This window comes from Oryzias melastigma, linkage group LG8, assembly GCF_002922805.2.
Source record: "Oryzias melastigma strain HK-1 linkage group LG8, ASM292280v2, whole genome shotgun sequence".
Classification (NCBI taxonomy): domain Eukaryota; kingdom Metazoa; phylum Chordata; class Actinopteri; order Beloniformes; family Adrianichthyidae; genus Oryzias; species Oryzias melastigma.
Window position 1 is genome coordinate 18,449,706 of NC_050519.1, and position 18,754 is coordinate 18,468,459.

The 18,754-nt window shown below is 37.3% G+C and overlaps 3 protein-coding genes across 4 annotated transcripts; all 3 read right to left on the reverse strand.

Moving 5' to 3' along the window:
• Nucleotides 1–246: 246 nt before the first annotated feature.
• rbx1 (ring-box 1, E3 ubiquitin protein ligase) lies at nt 247–2,321 on the reverse strand. Its single transcript, XM_024272939.2, has 5 exons — nt 2,081–2,321; nt 1,054–1,132; nt 850–920; nt 589–674; nt 247–437 (listed from the first exon to the last, which is right to left on the reverse strand). The coding sequence occupies exons 1-5, from the start codon at nt 2,156–2,158 to the stop codon at nt 425–427; spliced, it is 327 nt and encodes a 108-aa protein (XP_024128707.1). The 5' UTR covers nt 2,159–2,321; the 3' UTR covers nt 247–424.
• Nucleotides 2,322–3,994: 1,673 nt separating this feature from the next.
• On the reverse strand, nt 3,995–7,531 carry chadla (chondroadherin-like a). The gene is made up of 10 exons (XM_036213068.1): nt 7,514–7,531; nt 7,166–7,360; nt 6,940–7,095; nt 6,726–6,871; nt 6,329–6,567; nt 5,608–5,882; nt 5,198–5,534; nt 4,766–5,118; nt 4,478–4,644; nt 3,995–4,362 (listed from the first exon to the last, which is right to left on the reverse strand). The coding sequence occupies exons 1-10, from the start codon at nt 7,529–7,531 to the stop codon at nt 4,065–4,067; spliced, it is 2,184 nt and encodes a 727-aa protein (XP_036068961.1). The 3' UTR covers nt 3,995–4,064.
• A 1,024-nt stretch (nt 7,532–8,555) lies between these two features.
• Nucleotides 8,556–18,445, reverse strand: LOC112146894 (ran GTPase-activating protein 1). Of its 2 annotated transcripts, none has more exons than XM_024272948.1 (16): nt 18,289–18,445; nt 17,368–17,487; nt 17,135–17,262; nt 16,235–16,294; nt 15,970–16,149; nt 15,726–15,860; nt 14,097–14,255; nt 13,618–13,731; nt 12,202–12,301; nt 12,011–12,095; nt 10,711–10,855; nt 10,507–10,623; nt 10,324–10,429; nt 9,396–9,484; nt 9,184–9,305; nt 8,556–9,016 (listed from the first exon to the last, which is right to left on the reverse strand). In XM_024272948.1, the coding sequence occupies exons 2-16, from the start codon at nt 17,477–17,479 to the stop codon at nt 8,935–8,937; spliced, it is 1,734 nt and encodes a 577-aa protein (XP_024128716.1). In that variant the 5' UTR covers nt 17,480–17,487; nt 18,289–18,445; the 3' UTR covers nt 8,556–8,934. The 2 variants fall into 2 exon arrangements, with proteins under 2 accessions (XP_024128716.1, XP_024128717.1); XM_024272949.1 differs by having other exon boundaries at nt 9,142–9,305.
• Nucleotides 18,446–18,754: the final 309 nt, after the last annotated feature.

Below are 18,754 nucleotides of genomic sequence, written 5' to 3' on the forward strand. Positions count from 1 at the left end.
TTTTCATGTGAGTGGGTCTTTGAAAAGTATTCCATGTGTGGAATTTACCAAACTGATGAAACAACTAATTTCTAAAAACTTCCACATTCATATAAAGATGGCACAGAGAAATGGAAGAAGTCAGACATTTTAGTGGTCATTTAATCCACACTGAACATCTGTGTCTTTAAAGAGGATTACTGCGCTGTCAACACCATCAATGTGACTCAAAGTCAACTGTATTAAAAAAACAAAAAAGACAAAAGGTAGAGTCCCAGTTTTTTTCTATTTATTATTTCAAACGTTTTGCCTTACAAGCTCAGCTTTTCACAACATTACAGTTTAATAACAACATACTAAAACAAAAGTGTGGAAAATAATACAAGCCACTGGGATTGAAGAAACGGTGAAGTTGATTCTTGCAGGAAGTGAGCGGCAGGCTGACTCAGTGTCCATATCTGTGAGAGCATGGAAAGAAAACAAGCAGATAAGAAATATTTACAGTTTCTGCATGTATAAAGCAACAACTTTAAAGAAAATCTGAAAGTTCTGTTGATCAAACTTTCTGAAGTATGATCCATAAAACTATATCAAATCAATGAAACTTACTTCTGAAACTCCCACTCTCTGTTGTCCAGGGGACACACCTGTCTGGTCTTCAACCAGCGGGAAATACAATGGAAATGGAAAGCATGCTAAAAGAAGAAAAATATGAAAAATAAATTATAGTCTTTCAAGAAAAATAATAATTATGTACATTTTGTATGTTAAATATTCTGATTTTAGTTTTAAACACTAATATTCCATGATTTATCTTCCACAAAGCACATCAATAAAGTGAGTCTTGATTCAGTTTATTTGGAAACTTACGTTGCAGACTCCCCAGGCTACTGTGCATTCCTCTGAGGTCGCGGATGCTTGGTTGGCTTGACATTCTATGCCTGATCAAAAAACATGTAATTGTCACAGAAATCTAAACTTGTGAAGAGAAGGGCTTGAAAAAGCTCAGAAGTGTTCATTCCGTCAAAAGTTTAAAGCAGAAATGAAATCAAGAAGCTATGAGAGAGTACTCACAGAGATCCATGATGTGGTTTCTACAGATGGCGCAGTTATCCACGACAATGTCCCACGCCCACAGCGCCACTGCATTCCACTGGGGGGGACAAAACAATCAGATGAGCACATGTTTAATCTATGTTGAAGAGGAATATACACCAGCAAAATGTTTTACATTATGTTTCCAGACTTTAATTAAAGATATCTAGATTAAAAATAAGCAACTCAAATTCCAAAACACAACAAGTCATTAAACATGTCCACTGGTCAGAAAGTTAAAACATTTTCCTGCCATTTTTAAGTATTTGTTGATTTTGGTCATGACACTTTTTTATTTAAAAAAATTAATTAAAATAAGAAAAGGTTTAGCACTTCCTTTTACAGAAATAAAGACAACGTCATCAAATTGCACATGTCAGATGCACAGATCAGAAGAGCACTTTTAAGTGAATATGTAAAACTTAAATGTAAAAAAGACAAATATGTATTTGCAAGTATGTGAAGCTGTAAATGTTGATGCTAAATCACATGTACAAATGAACTCGAAATAAGAGCTTCACATTTATACTACATGTATTTTAGTTTATTCCAATGCTCTAATATGGAAATCAAGTGACAGTTATGTGAAATGATAAAACAAAAAATAAAAACTAGAGAAAATGGTGTTGATATGCCAGATCTTAAAACCTTCCTAAGCCATTAAGCTAAGCTAAATTAGCATCCGAACAGAGAACAGTAAAATCAAAATTTGGGATTAAGGGTATAATATCGTTCACTAACATTTCAAAAACGATGTTTTATGTTTCGGTTGACTGGTGGTAATCTTATAAATATCCCTTTACGGTCTAGATTATGACATTATATAGAAACGCACATTCATTTCGTTAGAGGCAAGCTAACTCGGATGACGCTAGGCAACATGCTAAATGGATGTCGTTAACCAGCTATGGGGAGGTTAAAACCAGTTTATTTTTTATAATCTTTTTTTAAATAGAAAATACGTTTTTTCCTACCACAACTGACTAGGTATCAAATCAAATCAGACCTTTTTAACTTCGAAGCGCTTCTTGCTTGATCCACTGTTAGCACCGCTCGGTGTGTCAACATCCATCGCTGCTGCCATCTTGGAACGTCGTCTGAACAGCCCAACAGGAAGTAGCAGCGGTCTCAGTCAGTTTGTTAATAAAATAAACTTCATCATTTAAAAAAATATCTGAATGGCATGAAAAGCACAAATGTCGAAAAGACTTTGAATAAAAAATGTAATTGATTACAATAGCGAAGGTGAAAAGAATAAAGTACTTGATTACAATAGCGGTTGTGGAGGGGATAAAAAGACAGGTTCCACCGAGATTTGAACTCGGATCGCTGGATTCAGAGTCCAGAGTGCTAACCATTACACCATGGAACCCCCACACCGCTTCCATGAAATTTTGGAGAATTTAAAATCTATATAATAAGTGAACGTCAGAATAATACTGCCTAACAGTGTTTTTATTCACCAGGCACATTGTCTTTACAGCTTAACGATATCTTTGGAAAGAAAACTATTCAAAAACATTGATTTAGAAACCTTTTTGTTTAAGAAAACGGTGAAGACAACAGTAAGCCTAGGCCTTTAGTTTTTGTGCTCCAAGATCGCACGTGGTATTTGTTATTTGAAAATTGAAAAATCGACAGAAACTTCAATGTCTAAGAACCAGCAATATTTAATTTCATTTATTTATTTCTCATGTGCCATCATAATCTACAATAAACAAAAGGGCATACTCACAACGCAAAAGAAATAGAAACAATGTATCACATGAGTGAAAAGGAGCATGATGAAAACCAGATCTTATTATTCATGCCCCTTAAACTAAACACTACACAACTTTGGCCATTCAGATCACATCCATCTTTACAATTACTTACATGCTTTTAAAACAACTAATAATTTTTAAATGTTACTTTTTATACAGTCTTTTTAACAGCGGAATTGTTTGTGAGGTTTTTATTTCAATGATTAAAGAATTCCACAGTTTTATTCCAGAAAACACAAAACCTCTTTGCCTTAATGAAGTCCGTGCAAAAGGTAAATAAAAGTCTCCTTTTCTTCACTTTTCACAATCAGTAATTAATTTAAATTTCCCACAGATATGCTCTGGAAGCAATCTGTTTTTAATCTTCCACATGGTCACAACTGTACTTTACTGAACTAGATCTGGAAATTTGAGGTTGTTGGTTTTAACATAACAAAAAGTTAATGGGTGTGGTCTCTTGGTCCTGTATGATTTATTATTCTCATAACTTTCTTTTGTACTACATTTAATCTATTGGTGTAACATTTGCAAGCATTTCCCCATACCTCATTGCAAGAGAGGAGGTATGGGACTATAAAATGTGTAAGACATCTTTATCCGAATATGTTAAACTTTATATAAAATGCTAATGTTTTTACTTATTTTCTCACTTATATAATCAATGTGGGATTTCAAACTACGTTTGTTATCGAGTACAACTCCTAAAAATTTTATTTCAGAAACATCATTACTAATTTTGCTAACAAAATACTGTGGTTTATGGTATCAAAAGTTTTTTGCAAATCAGGAAATAAACTAACCATTTTACTGTACAGATTAACATATTTTTGGACAAAGATCGCATAGGCCTCATTCACATCTGTTACATACACACTCTCCCAGTCTTGACTTAATAGATCCTGCCTGAACAAATTAATTTAACTTTGAGTCTTATCCGTATAAATTTTAGTGTCTCATCTTTTGAGGTCTTTATAATAGGTTTTAACTGACAATGACCAACAATATTATAAGGAAACATTTACATTTTTTGGCTTCTGATGTTTATGAAAATGTATTTTGTCTTTTTTCCTCTTGCTTAGAAACGCTATATGTCTACAAAAATATAAATACACGGCAAGTTGTATTAAGCACTTTTATTACAAAAACAAAATCGTTAAACTTTTTGTTAATGTTTGCATCCAGAACAAGCTGTGAAAAGAAAGTACCTCCAAAAAAGAATCTGTTTTATTAAAACGTAATCTTGCTTATAGTCATTTTAGATGTCGCTGACTTTTTCTGTGACTTTTTCTTAGATGATTTGCTCAGTTTAGAGTTAACGGGTCCAGCTTTCTCTTTGGGAGGCTTCAAGGAACCTGGTTTGGACTTCTTTGTTTTCAAAGGTCTGGGCTCTCTGCTGCCCTTCTGGTTCATGGAGGCATTTTCTAGGCAGGATGTGAAGACATCAGCATCTCTGACCTGCTGACCTCTGAGGTCAGGAGGGTTACCACAAGTTGCTGAAACTTCAAATCTCACAGTCTCCATCCACCTGAAACACAAAGAATAAAATTATCACAATAAACTTGTACAGTGAACACATGCTGTAGCACACATGGGCTAAGAAAATGGTTGAAAACTCTCCTGTTGTAATCCTGCAGACTGACCTGCGTAGGGGGAGCAAGGCACAGCTGCACAGCAGAGGGTTGTCTCGCAGGTCCACCCCTTCCAGGCTGGTGAGAGGCCTCAGGTCAGGAAGCTCCTTCAGCCGGTTTCCTCTCACAGTCAGGATTCTAAGAACTGAGCCCAGGTCCTGCAATGCATCTTGAGATATCTGGAAAAAAATCCAAAATACTAACTAACCAAACGGTCTGAGATTAATTGTAAAATCAAAACATTTAAATCAGACAAACAATTCGGACAAAAAATTATGTTTGACAACCTAAATCTTCTACCTTTTCCATTCCCATTTGATCCATGTAAAGACGTTTGAGACTCTGGGATAAGGGCTGGAATGCTTTTCGTTCAACCCTCAGAATGGGATTTTGAGATAAGCTGAGCTCCTCCAGGTTTGGGGCGCCGGTTAGAGCGGAAGTCGGTACCTCAATGAGCTGATTGGAATCCAGGTAAAGACTTCCAATGGAAGCAGAGCTAAGAGCACCTCTGGTAATCACACTGATACTGTTGTTACTCAAGTACAGTTCCCTAAGAGTAGGAGTCACAGAAGACAGCAAACCAGAAGGCTCTAGTTTGGAAATGTTGTTACGCTCCAGGTGTAACACAAACAAATTTGGTACGAGGGACAGGGCTGTTAAGAGACAGAGAAGCAGAGCATCCGTCAGTTCTCCTGTGTTCTGTAATAACACTTTAAGTGACCTTTCACTGACCTGATCCAGGGAACTGTGTCAGCTGGTTCCCCTCCAAGTGGAGATAGGTGAGGTTTTGGATTCCAGCAAAGATCTTTGGATCCAACAATGTGAGGTTGTTGTCAGAGAGATACAAATAAAGCAGGTGGTTCATTCCCTGGAAGGCGCCGCCTTCGATTTCACGGATTCTGCAGGATTCCAGGTGAAGAGAAACCACTTGAACGGTGCCTGGGAAGCTGAGAGCTGGAATGTAGTGGAAGTGGTTTCCACGGAGATCGAGGAGCTGCGTCTTTGCTGGGAAGCCTCTGGGAACTTTGGTGTGACCTTGGGCTTCACATGTGGCATGATGTGTTTCAGTCTACAAGAAAAAAGAAACATATTTGTGACATGTTTACACTGTAAAGAGATTATTCTGAAGCTAAAATACCTACATCACATTCACATTTAGGTGGGCATTTGACTCTCTGCTTGGGCTTGGCTGTGACTGTGATGTTTCCTTTGCTTTCCTGCTTCTCCTCCTCTTCCTCCGTCTTCTCCTCCTGACTGTCACTCCCACCATGACAGCGTAAATCTGACGAGCTCACTTCCTGCAGCAACTCCTCAGACAGATGTGGTGGTCCGGTGCACGCTCCCAGCAGCTTCACTCCTCTGGCGGTCGCCCACTCTTTCAGAGGCTTTAAGTAGCAGTTACAGTGTATTGGGTTTCCTGGAAGAACATTTTTATTTTATTTTTTTTTTTAACAATTTTTTGAATTTTTAAACGTCTTTATTGGAAAAAAAAAAACACTTGATTTGTGATGTTTTTTAACTAATCGACAAAAGTAGTAATTTTGAATAACCCAAAATCTTTTTGTCTGAAGAGAATTTACCTTAAAAGGTTAGCTAAAAACATTTTTCCTTACAGTAACATTTCGATTATTTGAAAGATAAAAACTAATTATTAAATTATATTTCTAACTTTTTCTTTTTCTGCAGCTATTCTAATATTCTGGAATCCATAATCGACTAATATGAATGTTAGATGATGGTAATTCTGAAGACATCTTTGAAATAAATTCATATTTTTCCCAATAAGTAATTTTTCACAATGCAGTAACATTAATAAAAACCTCTGCACCCTTCTGTTCCGCATTGAAGCAAACATTTTTGTACCATTCAGGTTTAGGACGTTTAACTCTTTCGGACCAGAGAGGGGCTCTATGTAACGGAGCTGGTTGAAGCTGAGGTCCACATGGGAGAGGAAGGGGGCTTTGGAGAAAGCCTGGTCAGATAAATCCTGGAGTGACATGTGATGGAGAAGGAGGTGTCTGAGTTTCTTCATGGAGACAGCCTCTTCACCGAGGTAGGTCATGGGGTTGTAGCTCATATCCAGACGTGTGACTTCAGGGAGTCTGCAAAGAAAAAGTGAACCAAGAGCTAAAGTCTGCATATCTTATCCTTCTTTCCAGCACTTTAAGTCCTAATAGATGTTATATATATTTTTTTCAAAATAGTCATCATTTTGTTATTTTGAAATGAGTAGATGTCATTGATCATCTGCTTGTCCTACCTCATCATGGTCTGTGTGGGGAAGAACTGCAGCTCATTGTGCTCCAGGCTGAGGCGGTTGAGCGTGAACAGACCAGCAAACGCTTCAGGAGCCAGGTTGTTCAGGGAGTTGTGGCCCATCCGAAGCCATTTGATGTTTTGTAAGCCCTGTTAGAGGGTTCATACCACTTTAGCAGGATTTTCCTCCATAAATTCATGCAATATCTCTTGGTTACCTGGAAGACCATGTTGGGGATGTAAACCAGCTGGTTGTGGTTCAGGGCCAGCATGTTGAGGGGGCCAAGCTGTGAGAAAGCTCCAGGCTGGATCTCCTCGATCTGGTTATGGTCCAGATGCAGCTCCTTTAGGGACGAGAGGCCATCAAATGACTCCTGGAGAGATTAGGATTAGTCAGTTCTAATTAAAGAAAAGAAACAGCACTTCTTTGGTTTGGGATCTCACCTGGTAAAGAAGGTCAATTTTGTTGTAAGCCAGGTTGAGCAAGACCAGTCGTCCGAGAGCGCGGAGGGCGCCCTCCTTCACCTTGATGATGTTGCAGCGCTGCAGGTTGAGGTGGGTGAGGTACGGCGTGTGCAGAAATGCCCCCCTTGGTAAAATATGGAGGTTGTTATTTCTCAGATCGAGTTTCACAGTGATCTAAAAAGAAAATAAATCAATAATATCAGATCACTGATTATTAGAGGTGTAACCATTCAGTTTAGCAACATCTCAATACATACAATAATTTATGGCTCAGAGTAGATTTCGATTCATTTTGATCTGATTCACTGATCTAAAATGAGATTTTACTATGTTGGTATAATCCATTCATTTCCTTTTAAAACTATTTTATAACGGTATAGGTAGATTTGATTAACAACTTCCCTCAAACGAATCGATATGGTTGGATTGCAGGAATAAAAATCAATTAGGTCAATTAATTGTTGGTTTGAGCTTTTAGCAGGGTAGAAGTGTAAAGAAAACACGCAAATCGACTCAACTAAAAAGAAAAAAAAAAAAAGGAGCAACAAATGATTTGAATTCCTCACCTCATCTACTGTCGGGATCTCTGTGAGGTTTTTACCAACACAGACTGCTGAAAGTTTGGTGCCGTCACAGCTGCAGTCTTTAGGACATTTTCCTACTCTAATGGGTGAACTTAGAGTTAAAATGAGCAGAAGTGTAGCAGCAGAAAGGAGCAGCATCTGAGAGGTAAAAGTTAAAAAAATATACAGGGAAAAACATGAAAGCAAGCTGCATACTGTTTAAGGAACAACTTCCAAAATGCAACATAGTTAAAAGCAAATGGAAGAGTTAGAATTGAAATCAGTTTACCTTCAGCAGTTCGTCCCACTGCCAGAGCGTCCCAAGGATACAGAAACAAAATCCTCCAGGTTATCTCCTTCCAGAGGACTTTCCCACTCTAGCAGGTTAAATAACAAGGCTCTGGTAAATTCTTTAGAGGTGACCCCTGATCCTGGTGCACCCTGCTAACTCTCACAGTGGTTGAACATTTCCAGACTTACTTATAGCTACAAATTAAGACAAACATATGTAGCAGAAAAATGCATAAACTTTTCAACTTAGTAATGATCAAACCTCTTTTATTTTAAACTTGAGCTAACTATTTATCTTCACCCATAGACAGTTTTATTTGTTAAGGGACAACATGTGGCCTTGTGAAAAAAAAAAAAAGAACTGTATTTTTTAGGTTTCAAACCATAAAACACATAACATGAATCAACAAAATGAAAGTTTGGATGTAAATGTTTTTTGATATAAACATTTTCTGATTTCAAACTAAAGCACTGTATGCATGAAAACATTGAGAATTAACAATTTAAGACAAAAATTCATATAACAAATAAATGTTTATTTTTCATCACGACAAAGCATAAAACACTGCAGTAAATATGCATCAATATTAGGATTTGACCACATTAGGGGGTTCATATAGTTTTGTTCAAATATAAAAAACAATCTAAATGCAAAGAAGAAAACACAACAAACGCCACAGGAGAATTGATCGTTTCCAGTTTGATGTCACTAACTGGGAGATTTGAAAGGAGAGGCCGGTGATTGTCCGTCCTGTGGATTTACAAGAGTGTATTTCACTTCAAACACAATGTGTTCAAGTCCAAAAAGCCTGAGTAGTGCCTCATTATGGAAGTGGAGCTGCTTTCCAAAGGTCCATGAGTGATATAAGATCAGTCCATGTGTGAGGATGCGCCTCAGCTCTGAGATCCAATTCTCTGAAGCGTCGACTGGAGCAGGTTTTTAGCATTTCCACACGACTCCAAGGTCTTACTGCTCCTGTGGAGGAAAAGGTTTTTTTAAGCTTTTGAACATGTTTGTGACCTATTTAACCGAAACACTTGGGTCACCAGAAGAGTGTCTACCATCACCACAGCTGATGAAGCGTTCTGTCTACTTTGTACCTGTAAGCCGACTGCTGAACGGCTCATTCAAGATGTCCTTACCGGGACATGAAGGCCTTCAGGACGGCCACGCTCTCTTTGGGAAAATAGTCCTGGCGGACTGCATGCTCTATGGCGTGGAGGTGACCGGGAACCACCAGCACAGGCTTCACTTTGTCCTCACTCTGAGAGCACACAGACAATGGAAAAGAGGTGACAAAATCAAAAAACAAGACGCAATATTAAAGTGATGTTTTCAGAGAGTAAAGCTTTACCTTGATGAGGCCGAGCAGAACCAGCAAAGCTGAAACAAAGCTGCAGCCTTGGAAGGAGGTGGTGTTGAAAGCTTTACTTAGAAGAGCATCTGCAAGAAAAAAAAAAACTATTTACATACGGATACTTTACTTTTATTGAATTAAAACTTTATTTATAATGGAGACTCTGGCAGCTCAAATAAAACAAAAGATGCGATAAATGAGAAAAATGCTTTTAAAAAGTGTAATTTGCGTATAAAATCTAACATGAAAATGTGAAACAGAGTTGACATTTTTTTTTTTCCAACTACTTGGATTTAAATATAAATGAGCCGCCCACTTGTTTCTGTGCGTGATGAAGAATATAGTGCATAAAACTGTTAAAGCAAAGCAGCATAAACCAAGATGTGGAAACTTCTCACACTAGGCTGGGTAAATGATCAATTTATAACATGATTAAGAATTTTATACAAATTACTGCTGCTTTAAATACGTATATAGTTTTTTGTTGATTAGACTATACAGAAACAACTTAATTTTTCCATTTTAACTACAGTAAATATTTAGATAACTGGGTTGGGATTGTTAAAGTTTGCTTCTTCCCATTCCTTTTCAAGCAATTATTCATTTATTCATTCATTAAAATTCATTTGATAAACCTAATACTTAATAAATTCAATAAGTTGTGTGTATTGTATGTAAAAGTACACATATGTCCATAGCAAGAAAATTCTGGATTAAAAATGCCCTTTTTTGTCCTTTATCTGAGAGCCAGGGTGTGCATTGTTTTGAGCAATTATAATTTGATATCATCATTTTATCTTAGCTAGTTTCTAATCAATTTATTAATCAATATCTTAAATAAATTTGATATTGAAATAGCTTGAAATAAACTAATCAATCATAACTCAGTCAGTTTCCTCTGGGAAACACATAAGAAGAAGCTCACCGATTGTGTCCAAAACTGCATTCTTCACATCATTATTCTCCTCTTTGTACACGGATGCGATCTTAAGGAAAGCTTCGGCAGTTTTTGTGGTGTCTGTTGTGTCCACCTGGTCAAAGAGAGTTTCGGATGGTTAACAGTGGAATGAGCATCCTGTTTGCATGAAGAACTAGATGTTGTGTCCACCTGCTGCTGGACCAGCAAAGCTCTCTTGGCGCCCAGTTTAAGCAGCTTGTCAGGGGAGGGGAAAGTGAGGAAGGAGGACACGTCTGGAGGTCGGGGCGCTGACACGGGAGTGGAAACCTGTGAAAGAGAGCAAAACAATGTTGGTGTGGATATTTTGTTTGACTAACTCATTGTGTTCATCACATCCAGATCTATTTTTAAGACCTTATTTGCTTGGCTTTCCTCTTCCTCCTCTTCTTCCTCTTCCTCCTCTAGCTCCTCCTCATCTATTTCTTCCTCTTCATCTTCATCGTCGTCATCATCATCATCATCGTCGTCGTCATCATCTTCTGGCTCACCTTCATCATCACTGAAAATATAAGCATATTCCTGAAATGTATGGGGTAAAGTAAATTCAGTGATGAAGCTTCTGATCCTCAGAATAAAAACAGAAGATCGGTTGCTCCAGTCAAACCAAACAACAGTGAAGTATAGACATTTTAGTGTTAACAGACATTTTTTTTTATTTCTATCCAGGAACTAAAGCATGAAAGCAGCCACAGGCACAATTTCAAAATTATTTTTGTAATTGTGATTTATATAAACTAAAAATGCTTTGAATATTAATTAACAAAAGTGTCCAGCAGGTAACTATTACATTGGTCCATCTGAAATGAAAACTCACTCTGATCATCTTTTGATCTCTTGTTAAAACGTTCCTAGTGGTCTTTTAATTATTATTCATCTGTTCTTACCCAAAATCAGAAAACCTGTGTCGTTTTCTAGGACAGTTTCTGCAGGAGTTCATCAGATATTGTCCTGTAAATTCTGGGGGGGGATCATTGGCTTAGAGTAATCCCGCCTCCCTTCTGGTTGCTGAGAGCTCTCTGTTTACAAACCTTACCGCGACCTTACAGCCCCTCACTCCATGAGCCTAACGTTACCAGGGAAACGAAAATGGCGAGCAATATTGGAGCTAGCCGTACAATTTCATTTTTAAGACACAAATAAGCTCTTTTTCAAACAACATTTTTTCATCTGTTACTAAATTATAACGATTTGAATAAAGAAATACTCAGACATGCAGCTTTATTATTCATTTTCTTTTATTTATGTCCTTTTTCATGAGAAAAATTAAAAACAAGAACATGTTAAAAACACCAAATGGATTTCTCTAATGTTGTTAAAAACTGAATTGTTTTTATTGACCTCTCTGGTCCTCATTATCATGTCTGTCGGTTTTCGTGGTGTTGTTCTTTTTACTGTCAAACAACCTTTTGTGTTGCAGAACATTCTAGTGGAGAACTGACGGCATGAGTTAGCGTGCATCGGCTGCCAGAGCTGACAGACTGCAGTTTGTTTTGTTCTGGGAGAGTTTGGCACCAAGTGTAAAGAATAGAATATTAAGACAAGTTGTACAATAATAAGAAAGTTACCATTACTGCGTCTATTATTATTTTATTATTAATTATTATTTTGTTTATAATGCTTGTTTGCTGTAGCTCAAAAGTTTAACCAACATTACCTGAGTGAGCCGAGAAGATTTCCCATATCCATGCCTTCCATTGCATCTTTCAGGGCTTTACAGCCGTCCTCCCCCAGGGAATTCCCTTTTAAAAGAAAAAAAAAATCTCTTACTGCACTACAGCACATACAAACACTTCCTAAAACTGAGAATGACATAGAAATCAGTGCAGTGGCAGTAAAGATTCGTACCATTCAGATCCAGCTTCTGCAGCTGCTCTTTGTCTCTAACGGCGTGAGCCACAGCCAGAGCCGCTTCCTCTGTGATTTCACCAAAGGACAGATTGAGCTCCTGGAGAAAAGAAGGATTTCAATCAGAATGGAAATTCAGAGAATAATCTTGAGTCATACAGGCAATAAAAATAAAATAAATAAAAACAATGGTAGCATCTTAGATGGAGGTGTTCAATCAACACCTGAAGCTTCTCATGTAAAAATGAAACACCACAAAAAAAGATTTAATTACTAAAATGAGATAAGATTAAAATAGCCTGATAACCTCTTTAAATAACCTTATTGTACAAAAGATGTTCTGCATGGATAGGATACGTTGAATAAAGGTGCAACAAATAAGCAGAGTGACGTCTGGTTACCAGAGCTACTCTTAGCTTAAAACATTGATGTAAATAAAGACCCAGTGTGATAAAAAATTATGTTTTTGACATTTTCTTGTGTCCTTTTTCTGATGATGTAGGACAAATACTACGAAAATTAATCTCTAATTTGCATTTCTGAATATTTCTGTAATCAAATTGTTGTGAATCAGGAGCAGAAAAAAATGGAGTTTGAAAAAGCTTGTATTTGTTACATGGAAGATACACAGGGCAGGTCACAAACTCCCTGTTTGAAAATAGATCAAAAGATGACTGAAGTGGGAGTTTAAACCCTGGATGTGTTTGAAATTGTCTTCTCATTTGAGTTGGAGTCAAAGTTCCTCTCTGGAACCACTGATGGTTTAATTCCTCAAGCTGGGTGTCTGGTATGACCTTACAGTGGATTTGAACCCACAATCTCCAAGGTTATGTCAAAAATCCTTTACTACCGCCTATGTAGTGCACTATAGGGCATTCGCCGTTGTGTTGTGGTGTCTGAATGTACAATTGCAAAATCCAGAACCCTGTCTGGAAAAATCTAGTGAGCATCGAGGCTGACTAGTATGGCAAATATAGACCACAATGCATTGTGTTTGATCAATTAGTCATTTGTACATAATTTGTTTTTAAATATATAAATCTTCCAAGTGTTAATCATCAGAACACAGTGGATTAACAAATAGTCTTTGTAAAATGTTCAAATTTATTAGGTTTAACTATGGACATGGACATTATGTTTTGTGTTTAATTAAAAGTAGTAAACGTGTCTAAATTCCATTACAATTCAAGGTACTGAATAGTTCTTTAATAGTCTATTGGGGGTTGAGGAATAGTGGAGAATTCAGACTCAGCCTTCGTCCATCAGTAATTGTAATGGTGAAAATAACCCAAAACTGAAACAAGTTTCATTTATGTTACCAAATATATGATCTAATCTCTTGTTAAAAATGTTCTGGTTTCTTAAACTTCCACGAGTCACTGAGACGCTATCATCTCAAAGCTGGAAGAGTCTCACCTTCAGGGCGGGCAGCCCTTCAGCTACGGCTTCTGCGATGGCTTTAGCGCCTGCTGGTCGAACCAAGCAGTCTCCAAAGTTGATCACCTGAATGCTGCGGAGATGTTTCAAGGCCTGCAAAGACAGAAGTTTGTTAGATTGTGACTGTGCGTTATCATATTACATCAAAAATTCACGAAGAGTAAGAAACATTTATTAAATTCTTTCATATTTCAAGGATGAAACTTGTTAAAATCAGATTATTTTAAGGCAAATATCAAACTATTAGTGTGACTTTATTTAGGTATTAATGGCAACAAACCATCAACCCCCAGATGATTTAAAAATATTAAACAATTGTGCATAAAGGAGCTGAAGCTCTTCTGACTAATGGTAGTTTGCGATGAAGATGCTTACTTAGCACATCTCCATAGAAAACTCTTTAATGCTGCTCACAAACTATAAAGTCAGTTGAACACTCGGGTCTTTGGTGTCTGTACCTGAGCCATGGCGAACGCTCCCTTCTCTGTGAAAGTGTTGTCATTGAGGTTGAGGATTCGAAGTTCTGGGTTGTGCTGCATGGCTGAGGCCAGAGCCGTCACACCGGGGTGGTTGATGCCATTCTGGGGCATGTGAACTTCCTCCAGGGTGCCGATCAACTGGGAACACAAAACATCACCACACAATTACCATCCCTGTGTAGAAACCTTACAGTCAGATTGGTAATAAAACTAGTGCTGTCATGCGATTAATTCTTGTGTGATTAATTCATTGTAACTTGTAATTAATTAATCTAATTAAATTGATTTAATCACAATTATTTTAAACCTAATAATTGCTGTAAAAAGCTTCATTTTGGGGTATTTTCATTTAAATTCAGCGAAAGATCAAATTGCAACAAAAAACTAACTTTGTAAAGTCAATCTTTACTTTTACACCAACAAGTTTTTTTTTCCAATCTTGAGCAATTAAGAAAAAAACAAAACATCCAGTGTAGAGAGTTCAAATTTAACCCGTACGGTAAGAACAATTGGAAACATTTTCTTTAGCAATCCAGGAACTGTTGACCACAAACTTCCTGTTAATACCATTACACATGTTGACAAACCTGATTCTACAGTTTACTGTCCCATATGACCTCTACATACCCCATGAATTTATGACAACGGACACTCGTCGGGCTTTATCCATTGCATAATAGACGGTAGTTGTGGTGTTGTGGGCTTGTTTTAGGTTAGTTCTGTTAAAAACGACAAAGTTGCACATTGACGATGTCATGCGAGAGGCGTTTTTTAGCTAAATGCAGATAAAACGAGGCAAGTAGACAGTTGGACCTTTTTGTTTTTTATATTTGAGAATGTGACAATAGCTATAGATTAAAAATCAAGTTAACACAATTTTTTTTAATGCGCCAATTTGTCTGTAATTAATTAATAGCAATTAACCTGATAGTTTGACACCCTTGATCACCAAAAAGTTTCAGAAAGACAGTAGTGAAGCGTTATAATAACACAGATTAGATATATATTTAACCTGCACCCAAAGGTGGAGGACAACAAGTTAAACTAAAATATTGTAGAATAGGAGCCGTTTTCATACAATACCTTTTACTGAAGTGGATTTGTGATGAAGAACAACTGCTCCCACTAAATAACTTTTTTTTTTTTTACAAATTACACTAAGGTTTCAGAAAGACTAAACAAAATTTTTATGATCATCTTTAAAATTTAAAGAACCTATTTGCTAAAAAGTTAACAATAAATTGTATATTATAGTTAAATTGTTACTAAATACTTTGGTGTTTTTTATGTCGCTCATTCAGCAGGATTACACTTGACTGACAAAATACTGAATTGATTCCATTTTGATTCACAAGTTTACCATTCAATTTCCAATTCAACATGACTTTTTTGTCACTTTTATTACACACTAAATTTTGTTTCATTTCGAAAAACTGTTTTCACATAACGAGCTAAAGGAAGGTTGAATTTTCATAAAGAAAGACTGAATTTTTAGGTTAAAAGCTAATAGAAAGGCATTTTTTGTGTGTTCCGGTGGGTTTGGCAGAAGTTAGGATGTAAATAACAAACTCTGAACGGACAATATTGTGTCAGTAAACTAAAAGGTACCTGGAAGGCTTGGGCGAGGGCGGCTGTTCCATCGTTCTCCAGGCGGTTCCTCCCCGCAACAAACACCTTCAGGCTGAGCGGGGTTCCCTCTGCACTGGATTTTTGATGACAAAGCTTCAAGGAAGCCGCTAAAATCTGAGGGAAAAAAATTGAGAGGATATAAACATTTGTTCATTTTATGTATCTGTTGTTACAGTTGTCATTTGATTCCTGTCAGGTAAAGAATGTGTGTTTTCCTGTTTACCTTGCCACCCCCGATGCCCATGCCACAGTTGTTGAGGCGTAACTCCTGTAATGTGTAGCAGGAAGTGCTCTTAAGCAGCTTTTCGATGCCTTTGACACCATCCGGGCCAAATGCGTTGTCGCTGAGGTCTAGAACAGTCAGCCTGGCTCCAGCCAGCATCACAGCATCACCCAGAGAATTCTACAACACAGGGAGACAGTTAAACTTTTATGAATGGAAACAAAGTACAGGTTTGACCATGAGCGATGTGAGAGAGCCAGTTTACCAAAGCGGGGGGAATCTCAGAACGCATACGGCCAGTAAACATGTCACTCCAATAACAGCACTGCAAATTCAAAACAAAATATGTTAAAAATATAATCAGGAATATTTGTAAAATCACAGTGAAAGTGTAACCAGGTTGTTTTCTCTGTTCACTCTGCATCCTGACACATCCTTATGGGCCATGTGGGTGGAGTCAAATGCTGCAGTCAGGCAATCAGAACTGAGAGAGTGAATCTATAAGCTGCAGCAGTAGATGTGAGAAGAAAGCTGAGTGTCTCTACTACTGAACTGTAGGTTGATAACAACTGGTAAACACGTAAATAGGTTTGGGCTGAATGGATGGAGATCCTTTGAAAAAGCTGAACTGGGAGTCTGTAAATCTCCTTTTTGGGTGTGTTAAAGGGTTCCTACTGAAATATCATCTCATTATTATTAGCTGTTTCTGTCAGCCTCCTTTACCAAGGTCAGCTGCTACATTATTATTAACAGAATATCTGTTCATAGATAACATAAAAGCTCATTTGGTTTCTTTTTTTCTGTATGACTGCAATATTTCTTCTTTAGGATCTGAAACAAATGTTCGAAAGAAGACCGGTGAAGCAGGTCTTTCACTGCATAATCAACAATTTTGCAGTCAAGTGATGTCTGAACTTTGTGATGTAAAAACAATCCTCCAAAAACCACATTTACTCAACTGGATTTTCACGGAATAAAAGAATCTGACCACCTTGTACCATCATGTTTATAGCCAACCTTGATTGGTGAAAATGTGAATGTAAGTTTGTTTACTAGTTTAAATTCAGTTGACAACCCCCTTCTACACCGTAACGTCTACAAAAAACCCTTCACCTATTAGATAATTAAACTTAAAACCCTAAAGTATTGAAAAATAAATCCTAACCTTCAGATCATTCTTGCTCTCCAGGGCTTTGGCGATGGCTTGTGCAGCTTCAACGCCAACAGTGTTTCCCTCCAGCCTCAGAGCTTCTAAACCCTCAAAGTCCTGGATCTCCTTCACAATCTCATCCACTGCAGAAAAAAACAAAAGGGTGATCACAAAAGAAATGAATATGTTTTGCCGATATAAACTTTTTCCTTATCAAAGGGTTACATGAGCAGTTTTCACTTAATTACCTGACTTGGCATCGTCCAGTTTCCTCCCCTGACCTTTGTAACTCAGCTCTCCATCCACCACTCCTGTTTTGGCCAATGAAGCGACCAACTCTTCAACGCTATCTGTCGCCATCGGGACACCTGAGGACCAGAGGATTGCATGGTAAACCTGGAAGTAAGCACTTGACAACTCTGATGTGTCAAAACAATGCGGCCTCAAATATACCTGGATTAAAAATATGACACAATGGCTCCCTTTAAATTCGTTGTACTTCTCATATATCGACAATAAAACATTCTATTCTATTTATGAAAAAATAAAAGTAAATCCATGCAAAAACTAAACTGCATTTTTTATTTTTTTATGATTAAAATAAAGATAAATCCAATATAAAACCTTATTTATATATATATCCCATACGCATATGTTATGCAACACCCTTAATTTTGTGCCTAAATTCTCTTTTAAAACTTTTTAAAATGCAGATTGACACTGAAACATTAAGTAAAACATCAGGACAGAAAAGTACTCATTTCGTGCACGGTTTTCCCATAAAACCACTGACGGTTAGCCGGCTGTTGCTAGCTCGATGCTAACACACCGGCTCGCCCCGCCGACATGCGTGTTGTGTCAACCGTTGACTCAGCAGCACTCAATGTGCATTTCCCCAAAACTATTTTACTATTTAAACCTACATACTCAACAATTTAAGCTGTATCTATAATACATCACAAAAACACAAAAATAACGTATAGTTAATTTAGCTAGCCCTTCGGACTGTAATTAAAGTTAACCTGGTTTTAGATCGGCCTATTTTTAATTTGTGCCCATAATGGTGTGCGTTGTTAATCATCGGATTATAACAGTGTTCTCGTCGACATATTACGTTTTTGAATCGCTTAACGTCCAAGTTTTTAACTACAAAGCAACAAGATCATTACCACAACAATGCTGTGACGATTGAATCCAGTCCAGGAACACGTTCCCACTCGCACTGCTGTTCAAAACCAAAACTGAGCAGGAAACTACTCCTGACGAGTGCAGAGCAAGGGCACAAGGGACTTGTAGTTCTATTGACTACCACGATGCGTTCAATTACTCCACGTACAACAGAAACGTACTTTTAAATGGCGAGATATCAAGCTATAATACAAAACTATTTAAAAACTACTCAACTCAGTGCAAATGCATTGTTTTGCATAGCAAAAATATGCAATGTGAAGACTTTGTTAAGAAGGCTAATGGTTCGATCTTTCAACAGACTTGTCTAATCCCATAATGCAATTTTTAAATAGTTAAAAACGTCAAACTTGCCCGTTTCTGTCTTCCACCCATTAAACATTTTAAGAAACAGGACATAGGTCTTATGTTTTACTTCAGAATATAACAAATACAGTTAATGAATTC